Below are 23,626 nucleotides of genomic sequence, written 5' to 3' on the forward strand. Positions count from 1 at the left end.
GGGGGACCCGAATTTAAATCCAGCCTCAGACACTTAAAGACATACTAGCTATACGACATTCCCATTTTTTGTCATGTTTGTCAGTCTCCTTGTGTAAAGTGAGACCTCAGGATTATTTTGATTCATATTTGAATCAAATTCAAATAGTTAGTTATTGATGTGGAACATTTTTTCATATGGTTGTTGACAGATTGTAATTCTTCTTTGGAGAAAATCAAGTCATCAAATTTATTAAGCAATTTCTTTGTTTCATATATTGTATATGCACTAGGGACAAAAAAAAGGTGAAAAGAAAAGACTGAGAGTGCTAACGATCTAATAAAATGCTTGTTCATATCCTTTGGCCACTTACCTATCAGGGAATAACTTTTGTTCTTAATATATTGTTAGTTGTCTATGTGTCTTGGATGAGATACTTTTCAGAGATATTTGGTTTTTTTTTCCTATTTCAACTACTTTTCTTAGGCTGGAAGCATTGATTTTATTCAAGCAAAATCTTTTCAGTTTCACGTAGTTAAAATTATCTATTCTACTTTTTGTAATTGACTCTAGCTTAGGGATAGTTAAGCAAACTTTTTTTTAATTAAAAAATTTATTTTAACAGTGTATTACTTTTCCAATTACGTGTAGATATGATTTTTAAGGTTCATTGTTGTAAGATTTAAAGGTTGAAAATTTTTACCTTTCTCCGTTCCAATGCTAGTAAGCAATCTGATATAGTATATTATACATGTACATTCATTTTTAACCTGTTTCCATATGAATCATGTTGAGAAAGAAAAATCATCACAAAAAGTAAAAATCATGAAAAAGAAGAAAGCAAAAAGAAAGAAAGGCTAAAATAGTATGCTTTGATCCATATCCAGTCTCCATAGATGTTTCTCTAGATGCAGCTAGCATTTTCCATCCATAGTTTATTAGATTTGCCTTGGATCACTGAATTGCTGAGAAAAGTTGTTTATCATTGTTGATCATCACATAATCTTGCTGTTCCTGTGGTCAGTATTTTCTTGTTTTGTTCACTTCATTCAGGATCAGTAAATCTTGACATGCTTTTCTGATGTCAGCCTGTTCATTATTTCTTTTTTTTTTTATTATTATTAATAACATTTTATTTTTCCAAATTTATGTAAAGATAGTTTTCGACATTCACCTTTGCAAAACTATGTGTTCCAAATTTTTCTCCCTCTCTTTTCACCTTTCCCTTCCTCAAGACAGCAAACAATCCAAAATAGGTTAAACATGTGCAATTCTTCTAAACATTTCCATATTTGTCATGCTGTGCAAGAAAAATTAAATCTAAAAGGAAAAGACACAAGCCAAACAAATAACAATAACAAAAAAGGTGAAAATATTATACTTTGAACCACATTTAGTCGTCAGTGTTCTTTCTCTGGATGCATCACAAGTCTATTAGAATTGTTCTGAATCATTTCATTGTTGAAAAGACCCATCACAATTGATTATTATATAATCTTGTTACTGTGTACAGTGTTCTCTTGGTTCTTCATTCATTATCAGTTCTTTTAAGTTTTTCCAGGTTTTCCTGAAATCAGCCTGTTCATCATTTCATATAGAACAATAATATTCCATTACATTCATATACCATAACGTATTCAGCTATTTCCCAATTTATGGGCATCCACTCAGTTTCCAATTCTTTGCCACCACAAAAAGAGCGGCTACAAACATTTTTGCAGAATTTATTTTAATTTGCATTTCTTTAATCAATAGTGTTTTAGAGAATTTTTTCAGTTAGTAAATGGCTTTAATTTCTTCATTTGACCTTTCTTCATATCCTTTGATCATTTATAAATTGGGGAATGACTTTTATTCTTATAAATTTGACTCAGTTCTCTCTATATTTTAGAAATGAGGCCTTTTATCAGAAACACCAACTATAAAAATTGTTTCCCAGATTTCTTTTCTTCTAATCTTGGTTACATTGGTTTTGTTTGTGCAAAAACTTTTAAATTTAATATAATTAAAATTGCCCATTTTACATTTATAATGTTCTCTAGTTCTTTTTTGGTCATAAATTTCTTCCTTTTAAGATCTGATTTCTTAGCCAGTACCAAATGATTTTGATGACTGCTGCTTTATTATTCAGTTTTTAGGTCTGGTTAGCCATACCATCTTCTTGTGCATTTTTTTCATTAATTCCCTTGTTAAGAATATACTTTCTATTCAGGAAAAGTTGTGAAAGATATATTATTTGTTTTTCTTCTAATTGTTAATGGTGTGATTTTTTTTCCTATCAAATCAAGGTCTATTTTGAATTTTTGCAGAATGTGGTCTAAAATATTGGTATAAGCTTAATTTCTGTCAAACTCCTTTCTAGTTTTTCCAACAATTATTATGAAATAGAAAATTCTTTTTCTTTTTTGGAGACAGTTGGGGTTAAATGACTCATACAGGGTGAAGAGCTAGTAAGTGTCTGATGTTGGATTTGAACTTGGTCCTTCCGACTCAAAGGCTAGTGCTTGATCCATGTACTAATTACCCTTAAAGAGTTTTTGCTAAAGTAATTTATAGTTTGGGAGTCATGAAACACTGACTTATTTAGTTGTTTTTTATTTTTTATTATTTTTATTATTTTATTATGTTTATTATTTTTTATTCTTCCTTGTCTAATTTTTGACGCTGCTTAGTAATATATTTTGGTGTACGATTCTCTCTTTTTTCGTTATTTCCCTTGAAATGCTGTATATATTTTTTCTCTGAATTAATATTTGGGAAATAATTTTGTGTTCTTCAAATGTCCTTTCCTTTATATTTGAAAATTTTTCTCCTGAATGCTCACACAATGTTTTTTTTTTTTTTTTTTTTTTTCTCATTGGAATTGTTAAATTTAAGGGCATAGAATTTGGTCTTTGAGTTTGAAGTTTATAATAATTTTTCTGCACCTGCGGATTTCTTTAATTAGTGCTTTCCCCCTCTATTCAGAAGTCCTAGACAGTTTTCTTGTGTTATTTTCTTCACTACTGGGTATAAGTTTTTTGATTTATCATATTCTTCTGTAACACCTGTGATCCTTAAGTTAACTCGGCATAGTGTCTTTGAATAATTTCTGACAGGAAGGCTATTGATTCTGACATTTGTTCTCTTATAACTTCTCCTATAGTTTTTATTTCTTTTTTAAACTATTCTGGAATATTTTTTTGTTATTCCATTCTCTTTTGAGAATCCACAGAGAATAGGCAGAATTTTCTTTGTAATACAATAGTAAGACAGTTTTGTAATCTCTTTGAGGATTTAGTACTTATCTTTTTGTCTAATTTTAGTATTATCTTTATTAATTTATCTGCTTGTTCTTTAAGTTTTAATTGATTTTTTTTGCTCTTAAAATCCTTTGCTTTTCAGCCTTATATCTCTAACTTTCTGATTTTTTTCCCTTGTGATGGGAATACCTTTAGAACTGGAATGCAGAAGGTGCTTCATCATTTTCTTAGTGGGTATTTACTTTTCCTTATCCTCATTTCCTGTCCTAATTATCTCCAGAGGTACAGGACATAGATAAATTTAAATCTGCTTTCCTTCAGGCCAAGAGCAGCCACTCACACAGGCTCCCCTCCCCCATAACTCTCTAACTCAGAGCCCCATCTCAGGCAGAAGGCAGCCCAATTGTTACCCCTTAATATCATCTCTCATGTGTCTAGGCAAAATTAAAGTCTGCTGCTATTACAGAGGGATCGAGAATAAGCAGAGTGCTTCAGAAAAATCTGAAGTAGAAGGGAAATCTGTTTGTGACGCTCAGGTACAAGCCTGTGGGTTGTTTGTGTGGCCCAGTGGAATATGATGGAAGAAGGATAAATCAAGGATTAGTGTATTCCAGTGTTAATTAATGAGGTTTTTACTGTATCAGGGCTTTTGCTTTCTTATTATGGGAATTCAGCTGTAATTGCTAGTGCATAATTTTTCTTGGGGGGGATGGGGACTTTTAAGAGTGAATGGGGACTTGAGGAAATGATTAGTCTGTCATCTTTTTGGTCCCTAATTAGAAGTCCTTGTTCTTTAGACATGGGCAAGTCTCCTTCTTACCATATTATTTTCTTTTTATTAATCTTTTTTTTAGTGCTAATAAACTTTTAAAATAATAGTTCTTTATTTTCAAAATACATGCAAAGATAAGTTTTCAGCATTCACTCCTACAAAAGCTAATGTTTCAAATTTTTCTCCCTCTCTTCTCCCCACTCCCCTCCTCTAGACAGCAAGTAATCCAAAACTACCATATTATTTTCAAGTAGAACTATTAGGAGCTGCTTTGTTTATGTTTTAGCAATTGCCATTTTTATTATATCAGTAGTTGCAGGTAGCGATTATTGTTATTATTATTATTTTTTTGCTGAGGCAATTGGGGTTAAGTGACTTGCCCAGGATCACACAGCTAGGAAGTGTTAAGTATCTGAGACCAAATTTGAACTCAAAAGTCGTCCTGACTTCAGGGCTGGTTCTCTATCCACTGTGCCACCTAGCTGTCCCAGAAGTTACATTTTTTATGGGATGAAGCTTTTTACACTTGGAAATTCTATAACCCAATCTGATGCAAACAGTGCTTTGGATGTTACTGACGGGGTTTTGGAAAAAGTTTGATTTTGCTTATTTTAATCATCTAGCATTTTTTGCAAAAAAAAAAAAAAAAAAAAAAAAAAGATAATGGCATAAGAACATGCTGAGTTTGAGATGCCAAGAGATATCCATTTATGCATATCCAGTATTCAATTGCTAATATAGGAATGATGATCTTCTCCTGGCTCTGCTCTTACTCTATGGACTTTGCTCGCATGCCTCTACTACATTCTAGCCTTGGAAATTCCTTCAGTCCCTTTGATATTCTCATCCTGGAGTATCCTTCCATCCTTGTTACTTCTTCTATTGATGAGTTCCTCCAGGAACATCCATTTTGAGGAAGGATTTGGCTCTTTGGCCTGGGCAAGCCATCCTTTGTTGTTACTATCCCATCTCTTCTTCTGAGTCTTTGGATTTACCACCATACTCCTGTAGGTATCCTTCTTTTCTCTTCTCTTTTTTCCTCATCTTTTAAGTTCTTTTTTATATGTTATCTTTTCCCATTAGAACATAAACTCCTTGCTTGCATTTTTAATCCTCAGTGTTTACCACAGTACTTGGTGCACAATAAACATTTAATGAATATTTATTGCCTTGATTAGAGCTCAGGAAAGTCTAGAGCTGGATATATAGATCTGGATTCATCTGTATAGAAATGAAAATTGAAAATTGAATTGAGGTGTATGTATTTGTATGTGTATTCCTTTTGTCTAGAATGAAAAGGACATGAAATAGGTAGTATTTTGACTATGCTTTGCCTGACTTAGGGTGACTCATGATAGGGAAGTAGTGATTCCTTGGTATCTTATTACTTTGTGAGGTTCCTCTTTAAATTTGGATCTTAATCTCCCTCAAATCACTGATGATGTCAAAGGTTTGTAAGTGTTTCCTTAAAAATTATACTGTGCCCCTTTGTTCCTCTTCAAGTCTTCCTTCCCTAACCTCAACTCCAGATAGTGGTCTTTTGCATCTGCATTAACTTTCCTTGAGGTAGCAATCCTTGTATGTGAATGTATTCTGCTGCACCCCACTCCCAACTATAACCAATCAAAATATCTGAGTTAGCTTTTTTTGAAGAAAGTATTTTATAAATCTTAAAATACTATTTAATTTTGAGCCAATAGTATCAATTTTCCTCCACCAAAATAAGTTCAGGTTGAGGAGGACATTAAATAAGTACTACAAAGAAAATTGATTTAGGTAGTAAAGACAAACCCTGTTAAATTAGTACAGCAAACCATCTACAAATTTTGTGAGATCCTATTGTATTTGATTAACCTTAGCACCTGTTCTGATATATTAGATTCAGTTTTAGATAACTGAAATATTAGAGGAAGTGAGACCACGGAAGCATTCTTCTATACTGAACTGAGGTTGGATGGCCACATCATCAAGCTTTAGAGCAAGTTTCATTTCAATAGAAACTTGCCATTTTGTAACTTTTTTAAAAAAGTTATAGTGAACAGCCATTTTTGATGGATGAGCAACAGAATGTAAAGATCTGAATATGAGAAGAGATTTATATTCAAATAAAGCTGAAAACAAAATTCATTTGTTACAGGTATAATCATATATAGTTAGGTATATTTGGTAAACAGGTCATATGAACTATAATTAGCATTTTTCTTACAGAGACAAAAATAAGCACTTTGGGGAGTAAGTTGGGGAAACAATAGGAGGAACTGGATTAAGTTTTTAGACCCTAAGATTAAGTCAGTGGAGTGAAGATATTTCTTCTTTTTCCATCAGGGGTTTCTCATCATCTCAGAAGTTAAGATAATTGAGGGCCTTAAACCCTTTATTCACTTTCACATTTTTGGGGTCAGCCTTATCAAAGTTAGAAATGACCATTCCCTTACAGTAGTTTAATTTCATTTGCTCAGGTTGCTCTTCCCTTTTTTTTTTTTTTTTATGCTGAACTTGATAGACATCTGCAAACATGAAATGTCCACATACAAGTAATAGAAAAAAAAAGAATTGTGTTTTAATCCAAGAATCCCTATGATTTAGTGATTGTTTCTTTTTGAAATATGTTACATTTAACTTGAATAATACCAATACTGCCCTTTGAAACTTCCCTCTCTGCTCTTCTACATATTAATTTAAAAAAATTTTTTTTGTTGTTTTGCATTTATATTACTATTCTATCCAGTATTCTCTCTCTCTCCCACCCTACTTCAACTTTACCTCTCAAACAACAGCTTTTCCTTGTAACAAATAAATATTGGAAGACTTTGGAATTATGAAGAAAGTTAGAAAATCTGGGAAAACTTGAGAAAAAATTAGGAAGGAAACGATTCCTAATCATAAATCTAGAACTGGAAGAGAACTTAGAGGAAATACAGTTTAACCTTTCTCTTTTTACATATTAGAAAACTGAGGCTCACACAAATTAAATGATTTGCCCAGGTTCGAATAGCTAGTAAATGCCTAAGGTGGAATTTTAACTCAGGTCTTGAACTTGAATTGAAGAACTGGAACCTAAGGAATTTAAAATTCAAACTGAAGAAGATGAATTCAAAAAGAAGAAAGAGAGGGGCTCAAGAATAAAGACCCAAGAAGGAAAAAGAAAAAGTGAAGGATCCATGGAGGAGAACAAGCTAAAGGAAAAGATCTATGTCAAGGGGTTGAGAAAAAAAAAAATATGATAGGAGAAGAGGAAGGAGAAGCACCACTGAATACATAAACATTGAAGAGAAGCTAGATACTCTAGAGGAATCTATTGATTACCCTCAAAGACATGGGGTTGTAGCTCCTGAAAGAAATACTGATGTAACTATTTGTTGATTGATAATAACAATGGAGTAGTCTCTTGACTTCCTGGAAACTCAAATGTATCTTAAGACATGATCAAAAACAAACAAGCCCAAACCTTCTAGGGATTTATGAGACTGGGGAACTACTTCCACTTGGGGTGACATTGTCAAAAGAATCCTAGAAAGCACTGCTAAAGATTATGAAGTTTTAGGGCAGAAATTGAAGACTTTAGGTATGCAGGTGGTGTTTTCATAATTGTTTTTTACTGAATTCAAGGAAATCAGGAGAGAAGTACTGAGTGAGAAGTAATTGTTAAGAAGATGGCCTCTGAGAATGAGATTTGGATTTCTAAACCATGGCTTAAAATATGGAAATGATAAACTCCTGACTGAAGTTGGAGTGCATTTAACAAAGTCTAATAAAAATACATTACTTGCCCTTTTTGTGGTGGCTAAAAACTGGAAATTGAATGGATGTTCATCGATTGGAGAATGGCTGAATAAGTTGTGGTATATGAATGTTATGGAATATTATTATTCTGTAAGAAATGACCAGCAGGATGATTTCAGAAAGGTCTAGAAGGACTTACAATCAACTGATGCTGAGTGAAGTGAGCAGAACCAGGAGATCATTGTACATTTCAACAACAATACTGTATGATGATCAATTCTGATGGATGTGGCTTTCTTCAACAATGAGATGAACCAAATCAATTCCAGTTGTTCAATAATGAAGAGAACCAGCTACACCCACTGAAAGAACTATGGGAAATGTATATGGACCACAACATAGCATTTCCACTTCTTCTGTTTTTGTCCACTTGCATTTTTGTTTTCCTTCTCAGGTTATTTTTACCTTATTTCTAAATCAGATTTTTCTTGTGCAGCCAGATAACTGTATAAATATGTATACATATTGCATTTAACATATACTTTAACATATTTAACATGTATTGGTTTACCTGCCATCTAGGGGAGGGGGTAGGAGGAAGGAGGGGAAAAGTTGGAATAGAAATTTTTGCAAGGGTCAATGCTGAAAAATTATCCATGCATATGTCTTGTAAATAAAAAGCTATAATAAAAAATGCATTGCTTAAAGACTTAAAAATATTTTAAAATGATTTTTAAAGTAAAAAGAAAGAAGAGGAACAAAACTACCTATGTAGATCTTTTAAACTAGATTCTATAGAATACCCATGATGTAGAGGAAAAAATAATAGTTTAGTCACTCAGAAATTCACAGAACTCAAAATTCAAGAAAGGAGCCAGCAATGTAATCCATTGTGACTACTTATATAAGAATAGATGTGTAACAATCAAGATGAGCCAAAGATCCTAATGCAATGAGACAAGTTTGATAAATACCTATTGATATGGTTTTGATAGAATATGCTTTATATCAAGATGGGCAAAAGGAGGATGATTTGCCATTTTATAATAATTAAATATACTCAAATGAAAAAACCCCAAGAACCTAATGGAGGGAAGATGATAAAAAGCATTTGGATGAAACTCAAAGAAAGTATGTTAGAAATACAATATTGACACTGAAAATCAGATATTGAGGAAAATTTATTAAAGAAGAATCTTAAGGTATCACCTTAACATTTCTCCCCACTGCTCTTGAGGAAGAAGGATCCCTGGGCACAGAAGTGAGAAGTTTTATACTTGCTAGTTTGGTACGGTCCCTCCCTTCAGAGAAAGAATTGGTCTGTTACTTCTGAGTTACAATCTTTCTGATACACCCAATACATGTTTCCTCCTAAGTATATATAAGCATGTTCCCCCCTCTTATCATACATCCCATGTTCAAAAATGGTGGAAAAGTCTTATGCCATGGGTTGTTTAATATTCAGTTAGCTTTAGGAGCAATAGTGATTTGGCCAAGTCAGGTCTTGACTCCAACTAATTTGAGCTGGATCAGCTATTATATTAAATTTGTGGTTTTTTCAAAACCACAAAACTTTTTTTTTTGTTTTCTGGGTTTTTTTTTTTTTTAATAATTATAACTTTTTATTGACAGAACCCATGCCTGGGTAATTTTTTACAACATTATCCCTTTGCACTCACTTCTGTTCCGACTTTTCCCCTCTCTCCTTCCGCCTCCTCCCCCAGATGGCAAGCAGTCCTATACATGTTAAATATGTCACAGTATATCCTAGATACAATATATGTGTGCAGAACTGAACAGTTCTCTTGTTGCACAGAAAGAATTGGATTCAGAAGGTAAAAATAACCCGGGAAGAAAAACCAAAATGCAAACCGTTTACATTCATTTCCCAGTGTTCTTTCTTTGGATGTAGCTGCTTCTGTCCCTTGACAAAACTCTTTCTGATTAGCAAATCTATCTGTGCCTTCCTACTTCTCCAATTTTGTTTGCTCAAAGCTTGTATTGATCACTTAATTGTTCTGTGGATCACCTCAATAGAAAGAAGAAATAGATGAGTTCAAGAAACAGATTCTGAAACATTTTGTTTGGCATAAGTAGGACTATTAATAATTTTATTGCAATCCTAGGTGACTGGGAAGTCAGAGAAATACATGGAAATTAGAAAGAATATTAGGCTTTGGGGGAGGAAATGAGTTCTCTTTTGTTTTTATTGAGTTTGAGATGCATGTGGATAAATAGGTGATTTCTAGGAGGCAATAGGATTTAAGGCCCAGAAGAAAGAAAAGAGCTAGACGGTTAGATTTGATAGTGTTCTATATAGAGATGATAGTTGAATTCATGGAAACTGATGAAGGGGAAGGAAGAAGAGAGAGACAGAGAGAGAGAGAGAGAGAGAGAGAGAGAGAGAGAGAGAGAGAGAGAGAGTGTGTTTATGTAAAGGAAGTCTCCTAATCTAGGAATTCCCACATTAATTTAAATCCCTGGTCCTGGTTCTATCCTTGGCTATGAAAAGACAGTTAACAATGATAACTTGAGCAGTTGATAGGGATGGGCTAAGGTTTGTTTGTTTGTTTTTAGAGTGGGGAAATCTAGATATGTTTGTTGCAGCCTGTTGGAATACTTTTGTCAGATAAGGGAAGTTTGAATAGCTAAAGAATTGAATAGATAGAGAAGAGATTATGGAAGGAAGAGGCAAATTTTACTAGTGGGGATAAGATGGTGGCACAGATTGAGGGGTTGAGCGCCCTCTTCCTTAAGAGATAAATTGAGATAATATTTGTAAAGCACAGAACTAGTAACATAGTGCTCAGTACATAATAGAGGCTATCTAAATCTTCATTCTCCCCTTCTTCCCTTTTCTCCTTAGAGATGGAAGCAAAGGAAGAGAAGGAGAAACATGATATTGAAGATCTTTTCAAAAAGGAAGCTCATAACAGATGCAGAAAGTTAGAAATATTACACTGTAACTTCTTTTGCAACCTTTTTCCCAGAGAAACATTTCAGACTGAATTTGGTAGTTTTTTCAAAGCAAAAGATTGATAATTTTAAGATTATTTCATTTTCTATAACATCAATTCTATTTACAAGAGAATTTTGTTTTGCTTATATCTTAGGTAATCTATGTTAGAAATTCACTCTTGATACTGAAAATCAGATGTCAAGGAAAATTTATTTATTATTTTTGTTCTTCTAATTTGCTTATAGTATCACTTTTTTTTATTATAGCTTTTTATAAGTTATATGCATGGGTAATTTTACAGCCTTGACAATTACCAAATCTTTTGTTCCAATTTTTCCCCTCCTTCCCCTCATCCCCTACCCCTGATGGCAGGTTGACCAATACATGTTAAATATGTTAAAGTATAAATTAAATACAAAATAAGTATACATGTCCAAACAGTTATTTTGCTGTACAAAAAGAATTTTGAAATAGTGTACTATTAGCCTGTGAAGGAAATCAAAAATTTAGGTGGACAAAAATATAGGAATCGGGAATTCTATGTAATGGTTCTTGGTCATCTCCCAGACTTCTTTCGCCGAGTGTAAGTGGTTCAATTCATTACTGCTCTATTGGAAATGATTTGGTTCCTCTCATTGCTGGAGATGGCCACGGCCATCAGAATTGATCATTATATAGTATTGTTATTGAAGTATATAATGGTCTCCTGGTCCTGCTCATTTCACTCAGCCATCACTTAATGTAACTCTCTCCAGGCCTTTCTGAAATCATCCTGCTGGTCATTTTCAAGGAAAATTTATTAAGGAAGTATCTTAAGGAATCACCTTAACATTTCTAGCCAGAAGCAGGCCCCACTCCTCTTCAGGAAGAGGGAGTGCTGAGTACAGAAGTGGGAGAACCTTTATGCTTGGTAGTGTGGTGCAACCCTTCCCTTCAGAGAATGGATTGGTCTGTTTCTTCCAGGTTTCTTTCTGAAACACTACATGGGCTATTATCTTAGGTCTGTGGTTTTCTTAAAGCCACAAGGTTCTTTCTTTTTGATTGGTTGAATCCACCTGTGCTTTTCTAGCTCTCTAGTTCCTTGTTTGCTCTAGGCTTCTATTGATCACTTAATTATTCTGTGAATCTTAACCTTCCTTAACCTCTCACATTCTGAAAACCTGTGGTATCCGCTATCCCACACTACCTCAAAGTTTGCAACACTGTGGAAGGCCAACTTTTCAGCATTTCTTACATCTGGGAATCTAGAATTATTGTGTATCACAATCCCCCCCCTCCCCTTTAAATATGCCAGATTTTACTCATTAGTATCCATTTCAAAAAGCAAATCATTTGAAACAATGTATAGTTGTATTTCTTTAAAATTTTTTAAAATTCAGACATTTTCCTAAAACACATTGGTCCACTTCCACTCCATTAACTGGATGGGTGAGATTCTATTGTATTTGAAGTAACTAAAGCTCAGTCAAAGAAAAAAGTCAGAATTCTCATTAATTTTAGCATTCTAATAGAGTAGGACAGTATTTTGTGAAGTAGTGAAAAAGGCTCTGAGCATGTGTCCATAGTCTCATAGTAGTAAAAAGTGGTAGTCACCTATGAAAAAGCACCATGGTTTAATGTTCTCTTTTGTCATTTCATATCTTTTGAGATTGCTCTGGTAATTTAGATTTCATTCATTTGAGGAAAATATGATGGTGGACAAATTTGTATTTAGGAATCCTTTGGAAAGTGATTTTATTCTTTTTTTTTTCCCTCTCTTTTTTTAAATAAGCCAGAATAATAAAAAATTTTAAAAGCAGTTAGTATGTATATGCATGATTAGGAATTCTGTCCCAATATAATTTTATAGATCTATTTTGAGCTGGGTTAGAGGTTCAGTATGAAAAAAGGTTAAAATAGTATTTGATCATATCACAGGCAAAATAAGACAGAGCATAGACAAGGTCCTCATCTGACAAAAAGAGAACACAATTCTTTCAAATAAATGAATGAAAAGTTAACTTTTAAACAGATAACAATAAGGAAGATTGAGTATTAAAGTTAGATATGTCTACTTTTTGACATAATATGCTGGATTGTTTCACTATTATTATACTTATATTTTTTTCACTGGATGAAAAATACTGTAACATAGTGAATAGAGGGCTAGCATAAAATTGGGGTGATTTGAATTCAATTCCTTCCTCTGACATATACTGGTTGTATGAGCCTGGGCAAATCTTTTAATCTCACAATGACCCAGGAAACTCTTAAGAATTAAGTTACATTGGCAGAGGAAGTTTCTTCTCAGGGAGCTCCTTAACAACAATAGGTCCTATTTGTCCAGGGTATGAACCTCAGGCTCTCTGTTCAGTCTGATGTAAAAATCATCTTTTTTTGTAAGGTATTGAATTTGATCTGGCATTTTATTAATATAATCAATCATGAACTTTATAACAAAATGTGAATTCTGATATGTACTTTTCCTAATACAGAAAATGCAGTACCACAAAATAAAATTGATAATATGCAAAATATTTTTGTTTGCTAATAATCTCCTAGAATTTATAATGCCTGAGAAATTGAGACAAGATAGAGATTTAAAGAGTATTTAATAATTTATTTAAAATGGAGAGATTTACTGGGACTAAATGTATCCATGGTTTGGTCCTAGGGCTGAATGATACTATCTTCTCTAAGATGTGTGTTCTCAATGACACATACATGTGGCTCAAACTCGGGGTAGAGTGAGGCAGAGGCGGAGTGAGGGTGCTGAGAGCAGGAACAGGACTGTGACAATCCGGTTCTGACAGGGTGAGGGGAGGCATGGGGGATATTTGATAATTGGGATTACAGAGGGGGGAGAGGCACTCAACATTCTGGTGATGCCTAAGATAGAAGATCTTTCTCCTTATTTGGATCATCATGATTAGGAGGGAAGGGTGGTTGAGCAGAACAATTAGGGAAACTGAGGCAGGACTGGGTCAAGATAATTAGGGAAATGGGTCAGGACAATAAAAGCGAACTGTGGCATAACATATTCTGTGACCTTTTGCCCAAATATTTCAATTAAAAAAGGATTGACTTTTATAATACATGAAGTGTACAGTACCATAAATATAGCAAATTAAATTCTTAAAACTAAAATAATTTTTGACCTGAATCTTACCTTCCACTGTGTCAAATGGTGGTATGAGGACATTGTACTGTATACTGTACTGTTGAGGTTGGGGAGGGGACCCCAAAAGTTTGGGGTCCTAGATTGGTGTCACAAGGTGTCTCAAAAGAATTTGCAGGCTTGAACCCATTCCCTAATCAAGGGGCAAAGTTTATTGTAATTGTTACAAATGGGCTGGATTCCAAAAGAAATTAGGAAGGAAATGGAAGCAAAGAGACTCATTTATCCAGCTTTCTATCATTGCCATGATAATTCTATGGCTCAAAGGTAGGAGAAGAGTGATCTCCAGAATTTGATTCTCACTAACCAGATTATCAGTCAGCAATAAATTGAAGATTTGTCTATTCAGAGTCAGAAAGATTATTATTCTTAAACTGGGAGTGTGGGAAGTCCTTCAGGCAAACTCCAAAACCAAAAGATTTAGGATGTATTGACTTATTGTTAGAACAGAAGCCATCCCCAAATCAGGGGACTACAAAATCATATTACATCAGTACTGTTGTAAATCTTCCTACTTTGGCAGCCCTCTGAAAACCAGAGGGGACTTTAGTCACTGTTGCTGGAAATTTGAAGTTTTGATATCACCTCCAACACTTACAGGTGATGAATGGTGTTGGAGATCATTAAATATACACTAGCTTGAAATAATCTTGTCATCAATGTCTATTTCATGTATTATTTGATATCCTTAAGGGTTTCCTAGAGAGCAACAGCTATAGACATTATAACATGAAATTTATCTAATAGCTTTCTTTCTTTCCTTTTTTTTTTTGTGAGATTTTCTTTTTTTTTTATTATTAAAGCTTTTTATTTTCAAAACATATACATGGATAATTTTTCAATATTGATCCTTGTAAAATCTTTTGTTCCAAATTTTCTCCTCCTTCCCCCCATCCCCATCCCCTACATGGCAAGGAGTCCAATATATGTCATACATGTTAAAATATATTTTATATCCAATATTTTTAAACATTTATACAATTATCTTGCTGCACAAGAAAAATTTGATCAAAAAGGAAAAAAATGAGAAAGAAAACAAAATGCAATCAAACAACCAAAAAAAGAGTGAAAATGCTTTGTTGTCATCCACACTCAGTTCCCACAGTCCTCTCTCTGGCCATAGATAGCTCTCTTTATCACAAGATCATTGGAATTGATCTCAATCATCTCATTGTTGGAAAGTGTCACATCCATCAGAATTGATCATTGTATAATATTGCTGTTGCCATACCTTTATTTTCTCACTAAGCCACTTGGATTTAGAGCCCAAAGGACTCATGCTATATTTTGAGAGCATAAATACACCACAATTTTTATTAAAAACTTTTAATTTTTCAAAATTTGCGTGGACAATTCTTCAACATTAACCCTTGCAAGACCTTGTGTTCCAATTTTCCTTTCCTTCCCCTATGCCCTCCCCTAGAGAGCAAGTAGTCCAATATATGTTAAACATGTACACCACAAAATCTGAGTTTTAAAGACAAAAATGAAAATGTGCAATGAATGTACCTAGAGCTCTTTACAGTTGTAGGGTGAATAAGACAGTGGAGCTTTGCATTGAGCCTCTCATTTTTTTCTCTATTGCACATAGGTGCAACTATGCATTTGCTAATAGGAAAGTTAAAATAAAATCACTTGAATGCTTAAAGTAGCAAAAGTTAAACATGTGAATTTTGAGGATTGACAGTATATTTATGTCATTTTATTTCCTTTTTTTACATTTTAACATTTATTTTAGAATTAAATAGTAAATGCACAAAGAACTCTTTTTTTTTTTTTTTTAATCAGTATTTGTGTTTTGGATGTGAGAGGTAGATCAAGGTGGAGAATGGAGAATAAGTAGCTTGCCAAGAGACCCGTTTTCTGCCTGTCAGCAGTATTTCTTAACCATGGTTCTCACCTTTCTTGACTGTTTCCAAGGATTGATGAACAGATGAACCAATGAGTTGTCCTTAATGGAAATTGTTTTAATTCACTTGAGCCAGTTTTCTGATTAGTAGTCAATAATAAGATGAGAAATTATCTGAAGAAATTGGCGACGTTGGCAATCTTTTGTTAGGTGGAGGCAAGGACAGTGTCAGGAAAATGCCCCTTTGACTGGCTTGGGACACAAAGAATTGCCTACCTTTCTGATCACCTTAATGTCATGTAAATGCCTAGTTATCATTTTATTATTATTATCAGTTGATAATAAAGAGTACAATCTTTCATTCAGAGTTGGGAAGTCACAATCATAGAGGGCCACAATAGCTAATTTCCCCCTCTCAACTATATTCTTTAGATATCCTAGAGAGTAAGTTGCTTAGCTCTCACAAAGTATTCAACTGGATCAGTAGAAAGGTGATTATCATAAGTGTTTATATTTATGTGATTGCATATTTCTCCAATCTTTTTCTGAAAAATACTTGTATAGATAAATAAGTTACCATTATTTTAAGTTCTTTAAATAATCAAATTCATCTGTCACTGGATTAAAAATTGTGGTTATTTCTTAACAGTGAAATGCTTTTTTGGTTCTTGTCCACTTTTAGCCTCCAAGAAGATGGAGCAGGAACCCCTTATGACAAGGAATCAACGGCAATTATAAAACTGAATAATACAACAGTTCTATATTTAAAGGAGGTGACAAAATTTCTGGCCCTCGTTTGTTTTGTCAGAGAAGAAAGCTTTGAAAGAAAAGGTATTTTTATTTGTGGGGATGAAGGGAGGGAGTTCAAAAATACCATTTAGGCCAGGAGTTCTTAATCTTGTTTTTGTCGTATTTTGATAACAGCATTTCAATATAATTGATTTTTTAAAATAATGTTGTGTATTTCATTTTTTGAATCTAAAATATGATTTTGAAAAGGAATCTTTAGGTCGAACCATGACTCAAAAAAAGGATAGGACTTTAAAAAGTAACATCTTTCCTTGCTCCATTGAGCATAGGTATAGCTTTAGTACCCTGCAGTTTGAATACATAGGTAAGTAGATCAAGAGCATGATCTGAGTGTTTCCCTTTCTCCTTTTCATCAGATTAAGTTTCCAGTCAGGATTTCACTTAGGTCTGGTAGAACAGGCTACAATATTGAAAGCTGAACCTTTTCCTCTTCAATGAGTACAGTGGGCAGGTTTGACTATAAGTGAAGGGATCTTCAGCAAAGCAGCTTTTGAAGTACTTCATTACAGCTGTCTTTTTGGTGACCATAAACTCCTTGTTCTTTTCTGTGACTTTTCTGTTGCTTTATGAAAGAACATGGAGTGAATTGCTGTGGGCAACTATGTGATACCAGCCTGTTCTCCCAATATAAGGGAAAATAGTAAATGAGGGTTCATGTATATTAAATGACTGATTCAATCATTCGATTAAAGTATATTACCTTCACACAGCTCACTGATGTCATTAGGATCCTTATCAAAATGAAAGAAATGAATTTTATGATAGAATAACATACTAGTCTATTCTTTTAAAAAAAAAAAAAAAATCAGTAAGCCAAATAAACATGCCTGCCATTTTTCTCTTTATAAACTGGGGAATATTTCAACACTGTTTTTCTAAAAATTTACTCTTTTTAAATTGTTATATGGTTTCCATATAGGCTTATAGATTCAGAGGTTGAATGAAACTTATAGATCATTTAGTTTAAAAGGTCCTAACTGGGGGCCCTGAGCTTGTTTTTAAAAATAGTTTGATTATTTGTATTTCAATATGATTGGTTTCCTTTGTATAATTTTATTTTATATGGTTAAAATATTCTAAGAAGGGTTCCATCAGCTTTATAAGTCTTCCAAAAGAAAGGGAAACAAACATTTAATAAGTACTTACTGTATACCAGGTAGGGAACAGCTAGGTGACAAAGATAGATAAAGTATTAGGCTTAGAGTCAAGAAGACTTGTTTTCATGAGTTCAAATCCAGCTTTGGACCTGTTTGCCTCATTGTAAAATGAGCTGAGAAGAAAATGGCAACTATTGCAGTATCTTTGCCCCCAAAAATTTCCAAATGGGGTCATAAAGACTCAGATATGAAAAAAAAATGACTGAAGAACAAATGTGCCAAGAATTATGATAAATGCATTATAAATATCTCATTTGATCTTCAAGGATATTTACCTGGAAGGTAAATGCTATTATTATCCTCATTTTAGAGTTGCAGAAACAGAAGCAGAGAGAGATTAAGTGACGTGGCTAGGGTTACACAGCTAATAAGTTATCTGAGGGTAGATTTGAATGCAAGTCTTCCTTACTCCAAGCCTAAAATTCTAGCCACAGTACTGCTTTGTTGCCAAAAAATATATAAAAATTAAGTACCCCTGACCCAGAACTCCCTTCTTTCACAGATGAGGAAAGTGAAATCCAGAGAAGCAAAGTAATATTTACCTAAGGTCTTACAATTAGGGAATGACAGAGCAGGATTTAACTCAGGTCCTTTTAAATCCAAATGCAGGGCTCCATTTATTATACTAGTAGTTAAATCTCAAAACAGAATGGATGAAATGTTGCCTTTTTTTAATATAGTACTGTTTTACTAATATCTTTCTTTCCCTGTTCATTTTTGTAAATGAGAATTTAGAGCTGAAAAGAGTCTTAAACATCATTGAGCCTAATATACTTAGATAGATAAGGAAACTGAGACCCAGAGGTGTTACATAGGATTACTCCAGTGTACTCCAGAATTACATAGTAGCAGAACTGGGATTAGGAACCAGTCATACAAAGCCTATGTTCTTGCAGGGCTAGTTCAATATCAAGAAAACTATTAGCACAACTATTCCAATAACCAAACTAACAAAAATCATATGATTATATCAATAGATGCAGAAAAAGCATTTGACAAAATCCAACACTCATTCCTATTAACACTAGAGAGCATAGGAATAAATGAAGTTTTCCACAGCCTGTGTTCTTTTCCATCATGCCACATGTTTTCTTGTTGAGAAAAATATATTTCTGGCATTTAGTGGTGATGATTGTTTTAATTTCTATTTTTAGAAATTATAAATACTTAATTATTCTGCAGAAATCAATGTAACACAAAATAGAATAACTGAAGAGAAAACAGAACAGAGACCATGCAAAGGAAACAGAGGAAGTAGTGGTTGCCTGGCACCTGGGATGATCTGATTATGCTCTCAACTGAATTTGGTTGTGTATCTGGGCAGATAATGCAATGCATTGGGTTACATCATTTCATGCAGGCTCACTTGTTGTGACAAATATATTCCTCAAGTAAAACTCAAGGGACTTTATAATATAGACTTTTGGTAAATCATTCTGGGACCAAATTCAGAGGCGCACTCTGTCTGATCATACAAAGTTTGTAGAGGCAATTTGGGGTCATTCCTAGAAAGCTTGCATCCAGGAAGATGTGTGTTCAAGTATTATCTTAACCTAATGAGTAATGACTATGTAGGCAATTCTTTAAGACTATTTGCAGAGAAGATACTGGCCTTCATTCACTGGTATCTATTGGTAGATAAGAATCATGAATTCTTATCCCTATCCTCCTCTTTAGAAATCATCCTGCTTACCTTAGGCTTAGGCATTATTTCCATGAATGGGAATAAGAAGGGTAAGTAATTGAGAAAATATAATTTTAAGTAATACCATTATTAATGTGTGAAATAATGTGATTATCTTAAATTAGAATTTGACTATAGAGTTGTTTTTCATCTACCATTGGGCTCCAAGGTAGCAGACTTGGATTAAATCTTAAATCCAATTTACTTGCAAGTAATGGCTTCATCTCCCTGATGACATGATCTTTGAGAATGAAGGACATATAAAAACCTCTGTGAAGGAGAGAAAAGCTGCCTTACAGGGAATCCAACTGGCATTGACCAGTTGGACAACATAGCTTCTTTTCTTTTTTTTTCTTTTTTCTTTCCTTTCCCTTCTCTCTGTCCACATAGGATATTAAATGCTTACCTATGTGTGCTCTTCTCAAAGGAGTATAGATTTTGTTCGCTGAAACTTCACAAGATATCTTAGAGTTTTCAGCCTAGGACCATGCCTTGAACCCAAACAATTCTGACTCTCAGTGATTGACCAACAAGTCAACATACTTGTTCATGGTTTGGACTCTCACTGACTCAGAGAAAATGTAAATAACTGTTGTTTCTATTTTGGCTAGAACCTCTTAGGATCTTCTCCCAGACTGAGATAATTACACACACACACACACACACACACATATACACACACACACACACACACTAAAAGAAGCCATTTCTAGCCATAATCACTGATAGGGTGTTACCTCAGTCAAATTAAAACCTATTAAAGACCTTAGCTTTAAAAGACTAGAGTCTTTCCCAGAATTCAGGGCCATGTCCAGTCATCCTAACTGATATCTTGACAATGGACAGCTCCTGAAGAGAAAGTAAGGCAGGTGACCTTGCATACCCCTCCCTCACTTAAATCCAATTTACTTGCATGTCATGGCAAAGGGATAGGAAGACCTCTGTCTGTGCTTTCATGGTATGTAAAGATAGGACTTTAATATGCAGAAGTGTTAATGTAGCAATTTTTATAACTATTACTTTGTTTATACACCTCTAAGTTCCTCATCTGAATAATGAGCTCAAGAAGTTTTAAAACTTAAAACATGAGATTCTAAACACTGTAACTGCAGAATTTATCAAAATGACTATATACACCAGAATAATAAGTTTTACTACTCCAGGGCCACATCTTTGGTCACATATAGGTTTTCCCTAGATTATTATTAACAATGTCAAAATAACTTTAAATTAAGTATAAACAGGTTTATTAATATAAATAGGTTTACTAATGCCAATTACAATAATATTGACTGGCACTTAATAGTGCTTTAAGATTTACAAAGTACAAACATATTTACTACATATGTTATCTTCTTTAGTCTTCACAACCAACAAGTAGGTGCTAATAGTATCTTCATTATATAGGTGAGGTAACTCAGGCTGAGACAGATTAAATAGGTTGGCTGAGTAACACAATTAATAAGTGTCTGAGGTAGTATTCACACACACTCAAGTCTATACCCCAAGTCAAACATTTTCCTTAAGGTTAATTTCCCCACATAAGTCCTTCTTAAGTGCCTTGTCACGACATGAAGGATTACCTAAGTTTTCCAAGGCTATATCAACAAAATGTAAATTCTGGAAGGTCCCAATCAGCGAGGGAGGCTTCTACAGTGGGCTTTTGAGTGAACACTGTATATTCTTCAAGGTCCAGCATAGATGAATATGAAGGACTTTTCTTCCAGCTACCAAGAATTGAGTTTTTTTTTCTTTTGACCAGCTCATGAAATTGTTTACTACAGCATAGTGAAATCGTGGTCTTTTCAGTAGAGAGACAATCCATACTGATGAAATCAAGGCTATTTGAAATATTGTTAAGCCAAGAGACAAACCTTGTTATGTGATATACTACTTTATTGCAAACATAATAAAAATTTCTGAAGCTATACCTGAAGTTTGTGTCTACAAAAACTTTGTCTGTTTCTTTGTTTGTTTCTTGATTTCATTGTCTGAGAATTCTGCTTTTGACAGTATGCAGAGTGCTGCCAAATTCTAGATGTGATTAGTTAATTGCAGCTATGCAACCAGCAGAGGGCACTCACCTATTACTTTTGGTGCAAAAGGAACTATGATTATTTAATAGTAAACTTTTTCCTTAGCAAAGAAATGAGTGATATCTGAACATTTCTAGCACATTTCCTGCCTCTCCTCCACTTCTCTACTTTGTTATGATGGGAATTTTTGTTGATGAATAATAGCTGACGATTAAAAGCAGAATAGTCTGATGAAACAAGAGCTGATATATAATAGTTTTATAGGTGTTAACCCATCCCCACTTTATTTATGAGACTAAGAGAGGTTAAGGTAGCTTGCCTTAGAGTTAGGGGACAATTAGGGACTGTCTGATAGAGGATTCAGATTCAAGCATTCTTGATTTAACATCCTGCATTCTATCTACTGGAGCATCTAAAACTCAAACTGGGAAATACGCAAAAAATCTAATTTAAACTGGGGTGTTAACAAGAAATCTAGTTTGCCATCCTGGCTCTGCCATTAACTAGTTGTATTCACTTTGAATGCATCAGTTCACTTACTTGTGTTCCAATTTTCTGGTCTGTTAAATATGGTAGAATAATAAAATGATCTCTAAGCTCCTTAAAGATTATGGACTTTGATCTGGAAGGGACCTCAGAGATCATTTAGTACAGAAGTGTCAGATTCACAGCTGGTGAACCTCATGCAGTTCCAATTCCTCCTGAATGCTGGCAGAATCAGATTAAACTGTAATTGGGAAATGTTTAATAAAATAAGTAAAAATCTAATTTCACATAAATAATACTAATTTATAGTTTTCTTAGTCAAAATGTGACCATAAGTCTCTGAATTTGACACAATTGATTTTGTCCAAACCCCTCATTTTTCACCAGTAAAATTTTTTGATTTTGTATCTTCAATTTAAAAGGAGTTTTGCCTTGCAACCCAAAGCACTAAAAGAGAAACAATTTTTTAGACTATAATATTGGTCCTCTCTGAAGATATTTTTATTAATTATAAAGTTGATAAAACTATCTTCTCATATAGATTATTTTCTTGGGTACCTAATACAGTATAATTTTTAAAAAGATATTGCTGTTTTTTATTTTAATAGAATGAAAATGCTCAGACACATAAGCTGGATTCTACTCATAGACAATCTCTAGATGACTCTGTGACTCTGGGCAAGTCACAATAATTCTGTTTGCCTCAGTTTCCTCATCTGTATAATGATTTGGAGAAGGAAATGGCACACCACTCTAGTATCTTTGCCAAGAAAACTTCACAGGGGTCATGAAGAGTCAAACACCATTGGAAAAACTAAACAGCAACAATCCTATCTTCCTTTAAATTTCCTAGTAGAGTTGAGAAAATAAAACATCACTTTGACTTCACGAGCTCAGTTCTGAAATCACTTACTGTGGCTTTGAAATTTCCACTGTACTAACTTATAAATCTAATTATTACTTAGGCAGAGATCATAATTGACAGAACTCCTCAGGGTCAAATTGTTGAGCCTGTGGGCCTCCCATTCTTGGTCTAGTGGTGATACAGAACATACTATGCCTTGACAGTTAACTTTTTTTATTATTTTTAAACTACTCTGCTCTCTTCTCCAGGGCTCATTGACTATAATTTCCACTGTTTCCGCAAAGCCATCCATGAAGTATTTGAGGTGAGAATGAGAATAGCAAAATCTCGAAAAGTGCAGAATCAGATGCGGAAGAAAAAAGGAAACACTCCTAATGGGACACCTAGAGTTCTACTCTGAGATTTTGGTGACAGCTTTTGAAATCAAGGCTATTTGATGAGACTACTATTTGGAGCTGTACTAGAGGAACAGGAAGAGAGAAAATTGGACACAGGACTTGGATTTGTTATATAACAATCAGTGCAACACACTTGATCCTAAAAAATAATAATAATAAAGTAAGCACTTTCAGCAACAAAACACCTTGTATATTAAACAGTAAAGTGAAATCTGTTGTAAGAATGTTCTTAACATAAAAATGTACGTTTTGTTTCCTTTTGGTCCATAGTAAGAAAAATCACTTGTAAGAACTGTCAGGTACTGTACATATTTTGTACTTTCTCGTGTTTTTTTCTCATGGAACAGAACTTTGATAAAAATTAATTTTCTAAGCTGTTTTCCCCACATGATGTCAGTAGTAAGCATAATAGAGTTCATTTGCACATGGCAATCTTAGAATCAGCCAATAATGTTGCCTCGACACAATGCTTCTTTTTTTTTCTTTTTACAAGAGTTAATGAACATTTG

At 33.8% G+C, this 23,626-nt stretch overlaps 1 protein-coding gene across 1 annotated transcript in view; it reads left to right on the plus strand.

Moving 5' to 3' along the window:
• Positions 1 to 23,415, plus strand: part of RRAGD (Ras related GTP binding D) — a 68,601-nt gene extending 45,186 nt beyond the window's left edge. Inside the window, exons 6-7 of the mRNA XM_003769280.4 lie at positions 16,364 to 16,512; positions 22,968 to 23,415. Coding sequence (XP_003769328.1) covers positions 16,364 to 16,512; positions 22,968 to 23,119 — 301 coding nt within the window. The 3' untranslated portion in view covers positions 23,120 to 23,415. The remainder of the gene's footprint in view (positions 1 to 16,363; positions 16,513 to 22,967) is intronic.
• The last annotated feature ends 211 nt before the right edge of the window (positions 23,416 to 23,626 follow it).

This window comes from Sarcophilus harrisii, chromosome 4, assembly GCF_902635505.1.
Source record: "Sarcophilus harrisii chromosome 4, mSarHar1.11, whole genome shotgun sequence".
Classification (NCBI taxonomy): domain Eukaryota; kingdom Metazoa; phylum Chordata; class Mammalia; order Dasyuromorphia; family Dasyuridae; genus Sarcophilus; species Sarcophilus harrisii.